Below are 17,576 nucleotides of genomic sequence, written 5' to 3'. Positions count from 1 at the left end.
GTGAAACTCCAGGTTTTTTTTTTACTTCTGGTTTCACTGAATTCTGTTTCTCAGTTTGCAGACACAGGGTTGCGTCTTTTTCCTTTCTGGGTAGCTGCAGTCATTTGCAAGATGCCCAACGCTGATTTTTAGTTTTTTTTTATTACACTTTCATACCATGGAAGCAATTGTTGTCATACTCAGGCAGCATAAAGCACCTAGCGGGGCCCAAAGCATCAAAGGTGGGTGACTTCAGCAGCACTGGAATGGATCTTGTGAAGCATTTCCTTTTCAGCTGAGTTAATCAAAACCAGCCCCAGATCTCTCTTCCTCAAGAGCAACTTGTCCTTCCCAGAAACCTGTGTTGTTCCAGCAGGCAAAAGGTTGCAAGGCTGGTAGTGTATCAGAGTTCAAATAAATCCTCACAAGTGGATTATGCTTAATTCAAACCACCTTGAGCTGTCTTTATGTGGTAACTGCAAACAAGTATCTTATCAAGAAATGAAAGACTTGAATTCCACCTTACCTTTTGGATACCACAGCCTGGAAGTTCTATCAAAACCCCCAAAACCTAGGGCAGATATTAGAACCAGGGAGCCGACTTCAAAAGGAGGTCTCCCATGGTTTTCTCCTTTATGGCTTTTAAATTCCCCATGAATTTCCTAAAATAGTAATACTTTCTAAGGTTTGTTTCCAATTTATGCAGGTCCCCACTGTAATGCAGTTAGATGGAGACTGTCTTTATAAAGCAGTTAGCAGGTATATTTTACTTCTTTTATTTAAGAAACTAAAAAATTATTTATGTACTTTTACAAAAATGGACAGGAGTTGCTTAGACCATTGGCACATCAATACAGCCCAGGCAGATTTTAACACCTGAAAATTCAGATCGAGCTATGGGAAGAGTAAGCTATAAAGATGATTGTCTACAGTGTGAAAGCTTGAAATAATTTAATGTTTTCATAAGTACTTCTCATTCTTGATCATCTTTAAGACATTAAAAATATAAAATAAGAACAGAATGTACTAGACCTTATTATTACAGACATTGAGGTAAGGGGAGTAAAACTGCATAGCACCAGCCTGACTCAGGTTGAGGAAGAGGAACAGTCCAACTGCAATATAAAGGCAGAAAAGTACATGGTTGAAGTATCTCCAGTTAAAAACCCCATAAACATCATTTTATGAACTGAAAACTTTAAGTTTCAGGAGTCTTACATTTCATACAACAGAAATATCCAGAATTGTAGCAAAGTCTCACAAATTTATTGTTGTACAAAACCGGTTCAATCACAAATAATCAGGCTGAAGTCTTGTCAAGTACAAAATGAAGGATAAAAATAGGACACAATATACAAGACTAGAAGTAGTTAAATATTACTGAAACCAAAGTAACACTGGAATAACTGTTATTTACAAAATCTAATCTCTGAGACCGTCTTGAGCTACAGTAATAATTCCTCTACCCCTGTAGGAGATTAACATGCAGATCTGACAGGTGGAAATAATGAAATTAATGTATACAAAGATATGTACATTGAGGCACAGTGCTTTGTAAAGACTTTGATACCCAGTCCTTATTACAAAGAGTTCGTTTTAGTCAGTTACACTTCTGACAGACTTGTCACATCCCCTCCCTGCTCCCTCCCACCCCAGGTTATTTAACATTTCGCTGCAAATTCAGACAGAAACAAGCTTATTTTAATAAAACGGTCTCTTCTGAGAGAAGCAACTTTGCTGTGGAAGTAGTGGGGGTCGGTTGTTACAAATGGACTTCTTGCCATGTGATACACAGAGAAAGACAGTGTGAAGGAGTCCCCATTGACTAGTTTGTGCATTTCCCATTATAAATGCACTGGACAAGCACCAAACAAGGCCACATTTCCGTGTGGAGAGCAGTATGATGACAATAGATATATACATTATTTTAAATACTTATAGAAATTTAATATACAAATGGCTCTGAATATACAATAAAATAATGTGGTAAAAAAAAAAAAGAAGTTAAAAATCAAACTATGGTGACAATACCACCATTAGGCACGAAGTATTCCTGGTGTTTGCTATTTTAAGGGAAGTCCAAAGACAGACCATTTATCATTTGTCTGGATATTTCGAGATGAATCCCTTCAAGATAATGCAAGAACCTAGAAAAAGAAAAGTGACTATAAGGGGACAAAGTTATTTCCAATTACAAGGCAACGTCATTTAGAGAGACAAAGGTTCACCTTTCCTGTCTAGAATTATTTGACAAGGCATTTTATTATTAAAATTCTTCACTACTTTGTAAATGGAAATGCAGCAAGATTTAGGAAACCCAAAACTTACCTTCTTTTAGTCTTCCCTTGCTCTTTTAGCTTCTCAGACCTACAGATACTGCGAAGAGTGGGGAGGTATTCCAGTATGCTGGCTTGCTTATTACCCAGGTTTAAAGGACTTCTGGAAAATACTGTTCTGACGACTGCCAGCCTCTTCTCTGCTTTTCTGTGAATGCTAAAAAGAAGAGTGAAGTTTTACTGTTTCTTGTTCAAGAACGTACAGTCCCTTTTTTGTTCCCTTAGGATCAAATCCACTGGTTTAAAACTGCTAAACATACAGATGTCCAAAACTGCATCCCAATGGATCAGATCCTGCAACTTCTGATCTTGTGCTGCTTACACAGCATCACAAAGCTGCACTCTGAGAGAAACATGAGTGACAGTAGTTTGCTTGGCCAATGCTCTTAGCTTAATTATGAGTCTAATCCAGGGAGGTCTTTACAATCTCGTGATGTAGGTGAGATTTAGTACATCCATCAGACAACGTGATCAAAAGCATCTGTGGTCTTCCCAGATAAGAAGTGGTGTGTGAATGGTATTTGCCAGAATGTCACTATCAGATCCAATGTACAACTCATGATATACTGGCCCAAATCTGGCCACAGGTTAAATGGTTAGATCCATTTTGATACTGCTTCCCTAGGTACTGACTTACAGAAGTACAAGTCTAACCTATTTTCCTTTTCAGACACTTGAATATGTTTTTTATTGCCTATTATGTAATTTCACATGACTACTTACGTTAAAACCAATCTTTCCTATCCACACTTGCTAGTAGCAATGTGTTCTTTGGTCTTTTATAATATATTAAAGGTTACTCTTTGTTAGCATAAGTTATTACAAAAAAAATGCAGTAATTTTGCTCTGACTTTTGTTAGGTCTTCACCAAGGAATCGCCATGCATTTAACAGCTTCAGTATGACCAGGCATGGGATGAAGATCTGCATATGTTGTACTTGCAGGATCCATTTCAGTTCATCTGTCTTGAAAAAGCCATTCATCTGGGGGCTCATTTTTAAAGTAAATGGACTAGATTAAGGCTACAACCTTATAGTCATGCTGTTCAAACAAAAAAAGTCACCTTTTGCAGAGACTGCCATGCAATTTAAGCTTAGACAAGCCAAGTGAATACGTTCCAGCATTGTAAGGCATACTGACAACTTTCATAGTGGTATGAATGTGTGTAGAAGTACCCAAAACACTCTTAAAGACTGAAATGCACTTCTTGACAATTAAATTATGTTCCAGAAATATTAGCAAAGTCTTACCTTGAATCAGCTGACTGACAGAAGGATACACAATTTCTTGTGTTTGAAATAGGCAAAGTAAGTCCCTCCAGCTGATCATTTTCAGGTGTTTTACTGGTACTCAAAGAGGATTGCAAGTTTTGTGAAATGCTAACAGAACATTTGTTAAAACTGAGTGCTTCAATAGCTGCCATTATCTCACTACAGCTCTGGGAACTCCACCAATCAGTATTTTCTATACTGAACTCATCAAAAAGACCATTTTTGATTTTGCCATTTGTCCAATTAAATCCTTCATCTGTAGAAAACTCCAGTGGTTCCTTGGTGTTAGTGTTCACACAGCAATCCAAGAAAGACATGGTCTCCACAAATTCAGTCAGTGCATTCAGACACTGAGAAACAAGAGCAGAGCTTTTCCCATTTGCTGAGGTTTTAGTTTGCATTTCTTTTTCTTCTTTATTCATCAACAATTTTGATTCCTCTTCATTCACTTCAGCACATGACACAGGACTATCTGATGGCAAAGCTATGAATTCAGCTGAATAGTTCAGTTCGGTATCAAATAAGTCACTATCATCCAATATTTCAAGCCTTTTCTGTCTCTTTGTCTTTTCAGACTTTCTTACAGGGCTTTTTCCAGAGCAATACCTGTTAGTGGACCTGTTTTTTGAAGAAACTATGGTAGTCCTTTCAAGTACAGAGCCAGGGGCTTCAGACTGGTTTGAAAGAACTTGCACGGGTAAGGGAAGAATAAATTCAAGATTACTATACATAAAATCCACTTTCTTCATCTGGAATTCTGTGAGAAGCTGCATCCATTTGTTCCATGTGTCCATGGTTGTGATTTTGTGCTGTAAAAATAATAATAATAATGAAAATTTATTAATACATTAGACTATATATATATTAAACTGTTATTACAAAAAATCTCATATTCCTGGCTTTGTGTTTATGAGGCAAGAGACTGATTTGCTTGCAAGAGACTGCCCCAGTTCAGATTTTTGCTTAACAAGAGAATCCCCTAATTTCTACAAAGAGATTTGCTTCTAAGATATTATTCATAGTGATGCTTACACTCAATTATTCAAAGTATTAGATAGTCAACTACAAATATACCATAAGAAATGTAAACAAGTCTTCTGAAGGCATCAGGATATTCTTAAGGCCAAGCAACGTCTCTACACAGCCTGTATCACATTTTGGAAGTTCCTGAGGATGTGCATCAGCTTGAGAAAAGTCCATCTTGGAATCAGTAGTCTTTTCAGAACAAATTACATGATCTGCATTATTTGTCTCCTCTCCTCCTGCACAAAGATAACATGCTTTACTTGGAAAGAAACAACTGCATCATGAAATTGATTCTTCCCCTCTTTGTCTCAATTCCTTTTATAAAGGATACTTTAACTGCTGCCTCTTGCTGCAACTCTGAGTGAATATAGCAACTGGAATTGGTTATCCCCATTCATCATCCACACTTTAAGTGTCACCAGTCTGCTGTCTCTCTTCTTTGCAAGTAACCACTTGAAATAGTCTGTTCTTCCTTCTATGCCCCACTTGTCTCTTTCTGTTGCTCAACTCACACTGTCTCACACACAGACGCCTGCTGGGGATGCTCTTCCTCTACCCTTTGCCACCAAGTTCTTTCCCTTGCTGCCTGTTTGCTAACTGTCCAATCCTTACCTTTTTTCAGTTCTGCTTCCTCTAGGTGAATTACTTACGAGCTCAGCTGCAGAACTCAGCTAAAGAACTGCAAACTCTGAGTCGAAGGGAAAGTACTAACAGCTCTCTGCTTTGCCCAACTTTTGCTACTCAGAAGAGGAAACAGAGATAATAAAGTACCATAATGATGAGTAACAAAGAGGTGCAACAGAAAAATCAAACTTACAGTTTGAAGCAGCTAAATAAGCCCCCCAAACCCTACAAAATGTTTAGGGGTCTTCTAGAAAGTTACCATCTATTTCTATGTGTCTGAGAATGGTTTGATTTAATCAAATTCACATTAAGATGGAGATTTTCAGAAAACTTAAATCAACCTACCATGACATGCCAAAGGTTTGTCTTTCAAGCATCCACCTCCACTTCTAACCCAAAACTGCAAGTAGAGAACACTTTGTCTGATATCACAGTTATTTGTGGCTAACAGGGCAGCCAAGTCTTTCACATCTGTTCGCAGATTCTCAGCCAGACACAGGGCTTGAAGGTAGCTCACAGCATTTATCTGAACAAAAATTAGACAAAGGCCACTGAAAGCAACTCCTACCAATCAGACTGCAGTAAGTCACACAGAAGCAAATTATTTATGCTTGCAATATACTTTTCCTTTAATAGACAAGATTAGCTCATTAGATTATAACTACATTAAAACCTCTGTAGAAAAGCAGAATATTCCACTAAATCTAAAGAGTCCATGTCAGTGAATTAGGTTCAATTTAGAAATTCAACTCATTAAAACCAAACCAAACACACATATTCTGCTTATGTTCCACAAACCTTGTTTCTCATCACCATTGAATGGGTTCTAGTGAACTATATGCACTCCAAAGGGTTTTATTTTTCTTGTAGCTCTGCAATAGTCTGGTAACCCAAAAGATTTTTCAATTTCACATTAAAAACATTCCCATTCTCAAGGGTTAGCTCCTTCTGATTCTTATTTATTTAGATTTTGTACATACTACAGAGCTGCAAGTAAAACTGTTTGCTATACAGCATACTAGTGCTTACATTAAAGGAATAACACTTCTAAAATAGGTGCTATACTTTTAAATGAATGAACCAATACTGGCATAGTCAGCCTTCAGATCAAAACTATTAGATATACCATCTATGAAATGATTTACTACATTCCTACAAACTAAATTAAGTGATGTTCTTCTTGTAATTCTCTGAATTACCCAATGGGTAAGAAAATCTTCCATGCTCATAAAAAAAATTCTACATGTAAAGATACATCCATCCATCTTCTGATGAAACAGACATAGTACATCAGATAAATATAAACCTACACCAACATCTAAATGTCAAATTAGCTGACAATTACATGTCTGCATTTCTGAACACAGACTTACCAAGGAAGGGGTTCTAAAGTTGATTTCTTCAAAATAGCCATCAAACATTAAGCTGAATGTGGGATCTATACAGGAAAATAGCGGTGAACTGTCATGACATTATGTTCAAAAGTAATTATTTTCTCTATCCATTAGAGCAGCCAATATCTTTATTCAAATACTCACTTTATAGTCTCCGCTCACTTAATTCTACATTTAGGAGCTGCATTCAACCATTACCATTTAAACCACTTCATTAAAAGGGACTCTTTTGTCTGCAAAGCCTAATTACTGTAACAAACATACTCACCATTGGTAGTAAGAATTACAGGTCTCTTTGCTGTTGCCATGAATGTCTTTATTGCACTTAGAAATCCTGCATCTTCATCAAATATTATATCTACCTATAGAAAACAAAGGAAGTGCAAAACATCAGCAGCTTGAACATAGCTACACGCTGTGAATTTAATGGGGGCTTAGATACTGTAATTGCTGGGGTGTTGATGGTGACTTTGAAAGTGTCTCAGTGCATGTACATAGTGTAAAATTATAAACCAACACTTTTTACATAATCAAAGGAATTAAATCTGTAGGATCTAAACTGCTCCAACAGTGAACAACTGTTGATAGGTGTCAGTTTCTTTATCTCATACAATAACTTTGTCAAATAATGATCCATGATTAGGAGGGTTCTCGTGGTGATGAAATCATTAAACACTGAATTCATTTTTAAGAAGCAGGTAATACTCACACTTGAATCTCCTTAGAAGTCTCAAGGAGGAAGGGAAAATTAAGTGAAATTCTCTAAACATAAGGAAACAACATACTCCTCACATCAGTACATTTCATGTGAATTTTACCTCTTCAAAGAGAATGAGAGATGTTGCACTTTTTCTGTTGTGTTCTCCTCCTTCTACTTCTTTGTTTATTGACTTAATTTGAGCACCTTTCTTTTCTTCAAGTGAATTCTGAGTATTTCCTGCAGATGCTGAAGAATTGAGCAGGAAGTCAAGGAGGACTGAAACCATCCAATGTGCATTGTAGACACTGGTTTTGAAAACACCCTTAAGTGTTAAGCTGCTTAAGAAAATGCACTCTGACGTAAAACCCCAGAAATCTGACCTACACCCCTTTCTGATGTCTTGTTTAAAAAAATATTGCAACAAATTTGCTGTGAATTCAACCATGTTTGGTGAAGGGCTGACTATTTGTAATATCAAGCCTGCACTTCACCTGTTTGTGACCTGTGACATCTCAGCGCCATGGAGCAAGTCCTTCAAGACTTGCCTTCAAGACAAGGACTAGGCTCAACTGCACCACTTCAATCCAGCACAAACAAACACTGGTTGTTGAAATACATTATTTCCTTTCAAAAAGCTTCTCTTTAAGACTTCCTGATCCCATGAAACATTTGGAAATGCACTTCTCAATGTTGAGAGACTCAGAGATTTCAATGTGCCCTTCTATGTATCAAAACCCAGTCTGCAATCAAACTGTTACTGGCTTCACAGGACCTCTTAATTCTGTAGCAGTAATTTTTATACATATATATGTATCTACATTTATATACACAAATAGATACATACCACCTAGTACAAAAAAAGAAAAAACCCAAAACTCAACAAAACCCCCCAAAAAACCCAAACCCTAAAACCAAACAACCAAATTAAGGCAAATCTAGTGAACTTCAGATAGTCTGTACCCTAGTTAACTCTCCTGTAACAGAGAAATGACCACTTCCTATGTGGTTAAGTGTATGTGAGATGCATTAAGTAACTCTTGCTGGCAGTTAACAGTAGAATAAGTGTACTCTATTTTCTCCACACAGCTCCAGGTACACAGTAGTACAGTGCAGCATTTCCCTCTCCAGAGGAAGATTATCATTATCTATCATTAAATATTAACTATCTAATAATTAACTAGAATTTAATAGCAACATTTACCTTGATTTTTTTCTTGAGATGTCCCTGCTCCATCACTACTTTTATGTTTGGAAGAAATCTTGAAATAGTTTGCAAGTGTTTTAGGGGGCAAGTTCCGTTTTAATCCTGCTCCTTTGGGGGACAGTGGAGGTTTTCTTGGTGAAACAACTTTCTTTGGAGAATACATTTTTTCTGCAAGATATGTTTTATGTTAAACCTAAACTGGAAGTGTAACCTCAAACTTCTGCTTCTCAGGCAAATTTAGAGCAAATCCTGGTTTTTCTTTTTTTTCTAGCACAGGACAGGTTTACTGTGCTGGTTTCTGCTTATTTTACTCTTCTCCTGTCACAAGGAATGCTTCTGTTTAGCTTTCTATTCACATGCTATAGCACTTATGACAGCGCTACAGAAATAGCTGAAGATAATTGAGAGTCAGTCATTTTGATGAAATCACTATTTAATCTGGTATGGAGTTGTGTTAACCAGCAGAGCCAAAACCCAGCAAACCCCCAAACCAACCAACCTTCCATCCCAAAACAAATAGCAAACACAGCTCCCCACCCCAATCAACCAAAAACCCCAGACAGAACCATGAAACCTACTTGGCGACTTGGCACTGCTACAACTGTTAAAAAAGCAAGGCTTATGTGCATTAATGCCTTTTTTGTCCACTTGATGAGACTGAGTAGCTTCTTTTAGTTGTGACAGTATCTGTCTCCCGCTACGCTGGCAAGAGGCATTGACTTCAAATATCTGCAATGGGATTTCATTTACATTTTAAAAACATCTTGGACATCTTGTACTACAAATGCTTTCATATCACTAGTTACAAGTAAGAAAAATGGCCACGAACCTTAAAACCCAGCTCCTGAGCACAAGCATACACTGCAGCGGTTTTCCCCACTCCCGGTGGGCCTGTTATCAGAACTGTATTGCAGAGGCTCGTCTCTTCCTCAGCATCAGATTTATTATCTTTAAAGTCAAGGCTGTCCAAAGAATCTGTAGATTTAAAACAAAAGAAAAGATTCACGTAATGTTTGTGCCAACTTCAACAAAGAGAATCTATGTATATTTAATTCCATCAGCACCTTCATGCTCTTTGTCCTTCTCCCCTTTCTGATTTCTTTTTTCTTCCCAATCGGCTCTTTTCTTCCATTCTTTTAGCCAACTATAAAAGGAAGGAACATAACAGAAAATAATTACTGCTGAATAAAGTGAACCAAATTCAGATGGAATAGAACATACACCTGAGAAACATCAGCCACTTGTTATCCCCCTCAGAAACCTATCACTCCTTTCAGATTTAAAAAGTTCAAGATTCGTTTGATTCTTTTGTAAAAGAGGATTTCCTCTTTATCCTGTGTCCTATTAAACGACTGGTATAAAACCAAGTCACTTGGCAAACTAGTTAAATTGTGGAAAACACTTTATCATTCGTAGTTTTGTGTTGTTTGTCAGATGGATCTTTAATAGCTTAAACACATACAGAAAATTTAACTGAAAAAGGATTGTATTAGATGGACTTGAGTGCTAAATTACTGTCAAAATCAAAGGCAGTGCATCAAGATCAGGACCAGACATGCCTGTAGGGAAGTACAGACAAGCACTGGTAAGCTGCTCTTTCATTCATAGAGTGCAGGCTTGAATAACCTGACAAAACAATAATTTTTACTAAGTACTTCATTCCATCCCACAGCCTAATGTAGCATTTCATGTGTGGTTTTGTTTTGTACCATATCACACAAGCTACCAAGGTATGCGTGCAAGAGAAGCTATGACCAAAGAAGATCATTCACGCCAAGTGACAGTTTGTTTCTGCAGCTTCCTGGAAGTAAAGCAAAACAAAGGCCACACACCCCATAAGTGTTATTCAAGCACAGCGTAGAAGACTTGACTTCACTTCTTTGAGCATCATTAAGTAATATGATGTTCTGAGTTATTTTAAGAATGGATCCATGCTCCCACTTCTGACCTGTGTAGCCTTTCAATTTCTTTCTTGTTCCCTACGAGTTCACTGGAATCTTGAGGCTGGTATTTTTCTGTCCAGAGCATGTCTTCCTTCTCAGCACCTACAGGAGAAGTATCATCCTTTCTTAAACAATTCTTCATACAAAAGAGTTGATCAAGTTCAGTAGAATATTAAGACCAGGTAAGATTTTTGCACTACAGGGGAAAGCCGAGATACATCCTATATACATTCCCTCAAGGCAAAGAGAATGAAAATCAGACAGAAAACGCAGTTACCTGAAAGTGAATTTGGTGCCGACAAATACTCAGTGTCTTCTATCATAACATCTGGTTTCTGGGGCTTGCTTTTTCCCGAACGCATGGCTTGTTCTGTCTCTCCCTGTTTTTCTCCAGAGGTGTGAGAAAAACGTTTCTCAGAAACTCCTGAAGTTATTTCCGCCTCTGAACCTTCAACTTGTTTTCTTCTTTTTGATTTGTGCTCTTCTGTTTCTTTCCTTTTCCTCTTGGTTTCCTTCCAATTGTCAGAATGTTTCTGATTTACCTCAGAATTTGCAGTGCCAGCTTTGCTTTCTAAGGGAAAAATAAATACATAAATAAACCCACATCCTTTTACAATTTCAAGCTCTCTCCATTACAACCAAATAGGGGGGTTTTAAGCCATATTTAAAGAATTTGGTCAAAATGGCCTAAAATGTGAGGACCAACTTATTTCCAACAGCATTCCTTCACCGACACATCTCTGGAAATTCCAAATGCCTTTTTATGCCAGAGAGAGTCAGTGCGAGCTTGTTCTTCCCCAGGCAGATCACTAACCGTGTGCACTGCTTTCAGAGCCTAGCCGTTCCGTCTGCCTCTTCAGAAACCTGTAGAAGTATTTTCTCACAGGAAATTGGGAATTAGAAGACATGATCTCATCCAGTAACTCTTTCCTGACTCTATCAGGAAAAACTGGTCGGTGGCCAGAAAGCTGCAATACACACACACACACACTTATATAAATTATTACACAGAATAACGCAGACAGTTTTGCATAAGTTAAATTGGTAGCTCTTGATAAAACTAGAGATTAACAGAAAGCCTGGAGAATTATCTAACATTACAATGCACACACAAATATCCAAGACTGAAACAGACTCAAACTACAGGAGTTTTTAAAAGCAACAGAAGTCCTAACAAGTAACAGAACAATTCAATTTTATATTCACTTTTAACACTAGCCCTCATTTAAAGTACTAACCTCAGGTGCAGAACAGTTTCCAGTTAGTTTTGAATTCACAGTGGAGAATTCACCAAGCGAGAGATTGATTTTTGTGACATTGGTGACTTCAGTGTTCAGATTCCTTAGCATAGTTAATAGAGGACACAATGGTGATTGCAATTTCCACATTGGACAACCTACAAAAGAACCCCCACCAAGAACAAAACAAGAGGAGACTTTTATTAACAAAAGGGAGATGAAGTCACAGACAAAACCATCCTATAGTAAGAGTAAATGCTTTTAACCACAGCTTTATCATGTCAAAGCCAAGCTTATTTAACTTATACTGCATCAACTTTTTATCTTTATTAACTCTACCTCCCATGAGAAGAACAAATTTGCACATTTTCACATACATTTCCCAGTGAGTTGCTCCTGGGCTCTGCTTGCTCTAAGTAACAACCCGCGCCCTCACCCAGTCTCTGTAGGCCAGGTGCTCACCAAGGAGTTTGTTTTGCTAATTGGTTGGTTTGCAAATACAAACTGGTAAGTGCTATTCTACCTTTTGCTCTTCTGCCATGCCCTTCCATAAGGATACTGTAGCACACTCCCTCCCTTAGGGCAAGAAATGGTCTTTACTCTTTCGAGAAGCGTTTTGCCTTTGTCAGAAAGAATGGTTTCTGCCCCAATTGGGGCTTTGAGCACCCTGGCCTAGTGGGAGGTGTTCCTGCCCATCACAGGGGTTTGGAATTGGATGATCTTAAGGTCCTTTCTAACCCAAACCATTCTCTGATTCTATTCCCCAAATAAATCCTAAGAAGTCTGCATCCTCACCCATAAATGCATACATTACTTTAGCATCAATTTAACTTGTAAGTTGTATATTTAAAATCATTGCACTGGAAGCTTGTAAGTTTTGCTTTCTCACTGTGACACAAAACAAGAAGAAACTACTAGTTCATGCTGTCACATTAGTGAGTTTTGCTTTTCAAGTTCTTTTCTGCACAGATTCAATAGATTTTATTATAAAGCACTATAAACACTATAAAAGTTATTATATAAGTTGAACAAAAGCTTACAGTCATCCTTCTGCTGTACATGGACAACAGGCTTGAAACATGAACTTGCAAGTGAGTATGCTTCCATTGCTGCTGCTTTCTTTGCAATCTGTCTTTTCAGGGACTCTGGCAATCCGCTCATCAAGAATTCACGTTTTGCTCTGAACTGATCATCATCTTGAGAGTTTTCAGATGCATCTTGGCTTTAATGAAAATGGAAATTCAACCCCAAAGCATTTGAAATACCAGCCACATAAGGCTTACAACAGAATTTAATCACATTCACCTCTACACAAGTTAGAAACAGTCTGGGAGAACTACTAGAATTAATTTAACTGCAGCAAGTTTGCATTTAATTTTAAATTTTCTGTTACAGATTTTGATAAAAAATTACTTTGGTTTTGTATTTTACATGCAGCTTAGGATTTCTTTTTAACCAGTCATCATCTCGATTTTCAACCATCTAAAACGGCTCAATAATGGTTGAGGAACCCTCAAAACCCCCCAAAATTTTACAAGCAGTTTAACATATTGGTCACTCTAAACCCATAAACATTTATATCACATTTCCACGAGTGTATTTAAATCTGTAAAACAAGAGAATGTTAAAAGTAATCTTCAAATACTTTTTGATTCTTAAGCAACTGCAATCTTGCCAACTGACCTGCTCTCATCAAAGATCACAACTGGTTCACCTGCAGGGTTCTGAGCATTTCTGCCTAGGAAAGAAGGCGGATATCCCAGTTTTCCTTTAAAAAGGAGAAAGGAAAAATCATTATTACATTAGTGCTAATGTAGGATTCTAACCTTGCTTCTAACATTAGGGAATCTCCTGTTCTTAAGGGAAACCTAGATATTTTAACAAAATTCAGTATAGTTTTATTTCTAGTTATTCCACCACTATAGATGATGGGTTTTGTAACATTAAAAAGCAAAACCCACCACCTTAAATTAGAAGACAACACAACATGATATCACATTAGCAGGTTTTCAAACGGTTTTCCCTCCTAGCATACAAATGAAAGGTATATAATGGAATATTACACAAAAAGTCACAAGAAAAGAAGAATGCACTGCAAAGGCAGCTTTAGAAAATACAGTTATAATAGTAACTGTAATCAAAATTAAATACATGCAGTAAAAACATTTACCATTTGAGTTCTTTGCAACCTTCACGTTTCTAGGCTTTTTCCCCAAAACATCATTTAAGCTCCGAAGATTCTTTTGCTTCACATTCTGCACTGTAGTAGTGTCACAACTCAGGCTTGAATTTAAAATTTTTACTGATTCCTAGAGGGAAAACAAAATACGAAACACAACTTTTCCTCCTTTATTAATAAGACAACTTAGTGGATCAGTAGTGAGGAAACTGCAGAAACTGTTAGAAAGCTTCAAAGTTAGCAAACACAATTTGAAGATCATAATTTCACTACTGTTGTCTACACAGAAGTAGTATACAGAATAGGATGCCCAATAAATAGAGGGCAGAACTACTCTCATTTAGAAGTCTAAACCATACACATCTGTTTCAAATGTGTTGCTGCTCATTAGGAAAGAGAAACAGTCACTTCCAAAGCCTGACTATCTGCTGCATGTTACAGATCTGCATTGAAACAAGCATTCCGGTCTATGCCTAGCAGTTACTTTACTATTTGACAGTCACCATACCACTGCACAGTATCTACCTTGTTTGATTCTTTAAAAGAAGCATTTGCAAGATAAGGAACATTTTTGTTGCCTAAATGAATCACCAAAACATCAAAAGAATGGGCTTCCCCTACAAGATACTCAGGCTTACTTCACTGTCTTCTAATTTTTTCTTTTCAGCAAGAGCTCGCTGCCGAGACGAGCGCCTCACAGGAGCTGGGAAGTCTTCATTAACCTTTGATCTATTATGCTGAATAGCCTTTGCCTTCTCTATCAGTCGCTTTGCTTTGGATAGGTTTTTCGAAGTAGAGCTCATCTGTTAACAACGAACAATTGCAATTCATAGCAATGTATTTGGCATTTCACATATTCATATAGTTTTTCACATTCATAAAGATATCATTTTACTCAAATTTTACTGGTATAAAAAGAAAATGAAAGAACTGAGAGGAGGAGCAAACCAGGATCATACAAGTACTTTTCAAAAGGGAACAAGAGCCCTACATGTTCTGCCCACAGAACAAAAGAAATACGGGCATAAGTACAAGCTGTTCTGCTGTGCCCAAACACTGTGACCCATCCTGAGAACCTGCAGAGCAGGAGAACGCTACTTTATTGGATTTTTCTGTTACAAAAAAGTAGATTTACACAAATAAAACCCATTTTAAAAATCTAAGGTACATTAACCATACAAGAATGCTTATGTCAAATCCTAGCATAAATCACAGTAACACTCTCTTTCCATAGGGCATCTGAGAACTGTCATATTGCATAACATAAGACTATTGCACAATACCGAATATGAACACAATGACATGCATATAATAAATGATATAAAATACTAAACCACAAACTGTTACATAAATTACCTTCATATTTTTGGAGTTAAACTCTTCATTTTTCGTTGCTTCAGCTTTATTTGATTTTGTAGTCGCACTGATACGTGTGAATTTCATTCTAATTAGGGAAAAAAGTATTATGAAAGTATTATGTTTTAGTAAAGGGAAATGCTACTCTCAATTTCATTTTCAAAAGCTTTCAAAAATACAGTGCTGTAAACAGAAGGCTAGGGTTTTGGGGTTTTTTTTTTGGCTTTGGTTGGTCTTTTTAATGTCTTTAGTGCAACACATTTATAGAGTCAGCTTTGGTTCTTCTGTATTATTCACCTGTATTCATGCACCAGGTATGCCTTCCAGTCAACCTAAAGTTATGTTTTACTCTTAAACAATTTGCAGGAAAACAAAGTACAAAGGTAGAATATACTGCAAAATGTTTACCTGATTGGGCTGCTTCCATCAAAGGGCATGGTAATCACCTCGGCTTTATACAAGTTACTTTTCTTCAAGGATTGCTTTCTTGCTTTTGGAGTTGAGGTTAGTAAAAGACAGCCACTTGATTCCTCTTCAGAAAAGGTATCCTTAATGTGGGGTTTTTTGGGTGTAACATTTTTTGATGTTTTGATTTGCTTCTGCCTTAAACTCCTCCTTAACTCATTCACTTCTGGACTCGATGAAATTCTTACATCTAAGGTGTTTTCCTTAGTGAGAACATTAGCACCTGAATCCTCATCTTTGTAACAGCTGCTAGTATCAGAGACATTAGTTTCCTTAGTTTCTGAAGCCTTCTTTCTTCTGTTTCCTTTTTTCTGATTCTTTCTGGGGCTTTTGGGTTTAGTTCCATTGTTTTTAGGACTAGAATCTTCTGGTACTCCGCTTTCTAATCCTTTATTTGAAGCAATGTCATCTTCAGGTCCTTCTTTTTCTTTTGCAGACTTTCCAATGGCTTGCTTTTGTTTTCCAGGTGCCTTTTTAATGCCACTTTTTACTACATCTGATGTTGGTTGTCTGAACACCTTCATAAACTGATGCCTTTCTTCCAGACTACATTTTGGCTTTAAAGAATCTGACCCCGCAGTCTCTAGTACAGCTAACTCCAGTTCTTCTTCCTCAATAACTACATTAGATCTTCTTTTCTGAGTAACCTGCTCAGTTTGCTCACCATCCAAGAGGGGTGGGCTACTTTCTTTTTCCCCTACACATCCTTTCTGCTTCAAGAAAATGGAAGCTATTTTTCTAGAGCCTTTCTGCTCCTTATGCAATGGAGCTAATCTGGGGGGAATGGAATGAACTTGGGCAAGGACAGTTACTGTTCTAAGTGGCAGCTGTTGAGATTCCTCACACCTTTCTGGGTCACCAACAGCATCACTTTTGTCCACTTCATTTGCTGTAGCAGGATTGTCTGTGGTTGGCTTTGTGTCTTCTTCAGTGTGATCTATGTTATCTTCTCCCTGACTCTTCAAGAAGTCCTCAAATGACACTGTTATTATACTGTTATTTACCTGTGACGTCGTGTCATCAAAACTGGAAGCACTAATAACAACGTCATGCTCTGCTATTGTAGGAGATACCAGCTTTTTCTTATCTTCAGTTCCCTTTTTACACTTTTCATTCGTCTGGTTTTCAGATGGAAAACTTTCAGACAAATCCATATTTACTTTGTGATTCCTTTTGCTTGATTTTCTTACCCTATTTTTTCTTCCACTTATTTCAGAAGCAGCTTTCTTTGCGTTTTTTCTGTACGTAACAGCATTTGAGAAGTTCTCCCTTTGCACATGATCTTCTAGTTCTCTTGCACCTTTTTGGTCAACTAAGGTACATGTAGCTGTAAAATCACCGCTGTCTTGTTTCAGTCCTGTTGTTTCTCTGCTGCCATCACTACTCATTTCTATTCCATGTTTATCCTCAGATCCTTTCATCTCCTTTGGCTTATTATTTAAATTAACTCTCTTCCCTTTCCTCTTCCTCTTTAAAGATGGTTTAAAAGGTGACTTACACTCTTCATCATCAGCATCAAATGGTGCTGTATTTTCTCCGGCTACAAGTGGCAATGTGGATTTCTCATCTACAGCTGTCTTCTTAAAGTAATCCAATATGTTGTTGGGTTTTGGCGGCGACAGCACTTTATCCACTGGTTTTGCTAAAGGTGAAAAGTATCTCGTGATTGTCTCCACAGAAGTATCTTCCTCGCGCCGTTTCTTGCATGGCTGTGGAAAAGTTCACCATGAATCTTAGTTTTCAAAGAGATAACTCAGTGCGGTGATATAGAGCAGCACAGGATCTATGGTCTGCATTAGTGACACTAGTACTTTCCCAAAGGATAAGCCTCTCATGTCAGTGCGTTAAGACTGTGCGCGCA

At 37.5% G+C, this 17,576-nt stretch overlaps 1 protein-coding gene across 1 annotated transcript in view; it reads right to left on the bottom strand.

Moving 5' to 3' along the window:
• Positions 1-1,223: 1,223 nt before the first annotated feature.
• Positions 1,224-17,576, bottom strand: part of ATAD5 (ATPase family AAA domain containing 5) — a 17,236-nt gene continuing 883 nt past the window's right edge. The window contains exons 2-23 of the mRNA XM_057418440.1: positions 15,659-17,424; positions 15,251-15,338; positions 14,533-14,697; positions 13,886-14,024; positions 13,399-13,483; positions 12,756-12,937; positions 11,716-11,873; positions 11,292-11,445; positions 10,755-11,048; positions 10,483-10,579; positions 9,599-9,678; positions 9,364-9,509; positions 9,113-9,263; positions 8,532-8,702; positions 7,449-7,576; positions 6,899-6,992; positions 6,610-6,674; positions 5,582-5,762; positions 4,661-4,848; positions 3,566-4,395; positions 2,308-2,472; positions 1,224-2,126 (exon numbers count right to left, since the gene is read on the bottom strand). Coding sequence (XP_057274423.1) covers positions 2,048-2,126; positions 2,308-2,472; positions 3,566-4,395; positions 4,661-4,848; positions 5,582-5,762; positions 6,610-6,674; positions 6,899-6,992; positions 7,449-7,576; positions 8,532-8,702; positions 9,113-9,263; positions 9,364-9,509; positions 9,599-9,678; positions 10,483-10,579; positions 10,755-11,048; positions 11,292-11,445; positions 11,716-11,873; positions 12,756-12,937; positions 13,399-13,483; positions 13,886-14,024; positions 14,533-14,697; positions 15,251-15,338; positions 15,659-17,424 — 5,406 coding nt within the window. The 3' untranslated portion in view covers positions 1,224-2,047. The remainder of the gene's footprint in view (positions 2,127-2,307; positions 2,473-3,565; positions 4,396-4,660; positions 4,849-5,581; positions 5,763-6,609; positions 6,675-6,898; positions 6,993-7,448; positions 7,577-8,531; positions 8,703-9,112; positions 9,264-9,363; positions 9,510-9,598; positions 9,679-10,482; positions 10,580-10,754; positions 11,049-11,291; positions 11,446-11,715; positions 11,874-12,755; positions 12,938-13,398; positions 13,484-13,885; positions 14,025-14,532; positions 14,698-15,250; positions 15,339-15,658; positions 17,425-17,576) is intronic.

The sequence above is a fragment of the Pezoporus wallicus genome, unplaced genomic scaffold, assembly GCF_028554395.1.
Source record: "Pezoporus wallicus isolate ANWC-B61680 ecotype Strahan unplaced genomic scaffold, APGP_CSIRO_Pwel_v1 contig_3710, whole genome shotgun sequence".
NCBI classification, from domain to species: Eukaryota; Metazoa; Chordata; class Aves; order Psittaciformes; family Psittacidae; genus Pezoporus; species Pezoporus wallicus.
This window is presented reverse-complemented; position numbering and strand designations above follow the sequence as displayed.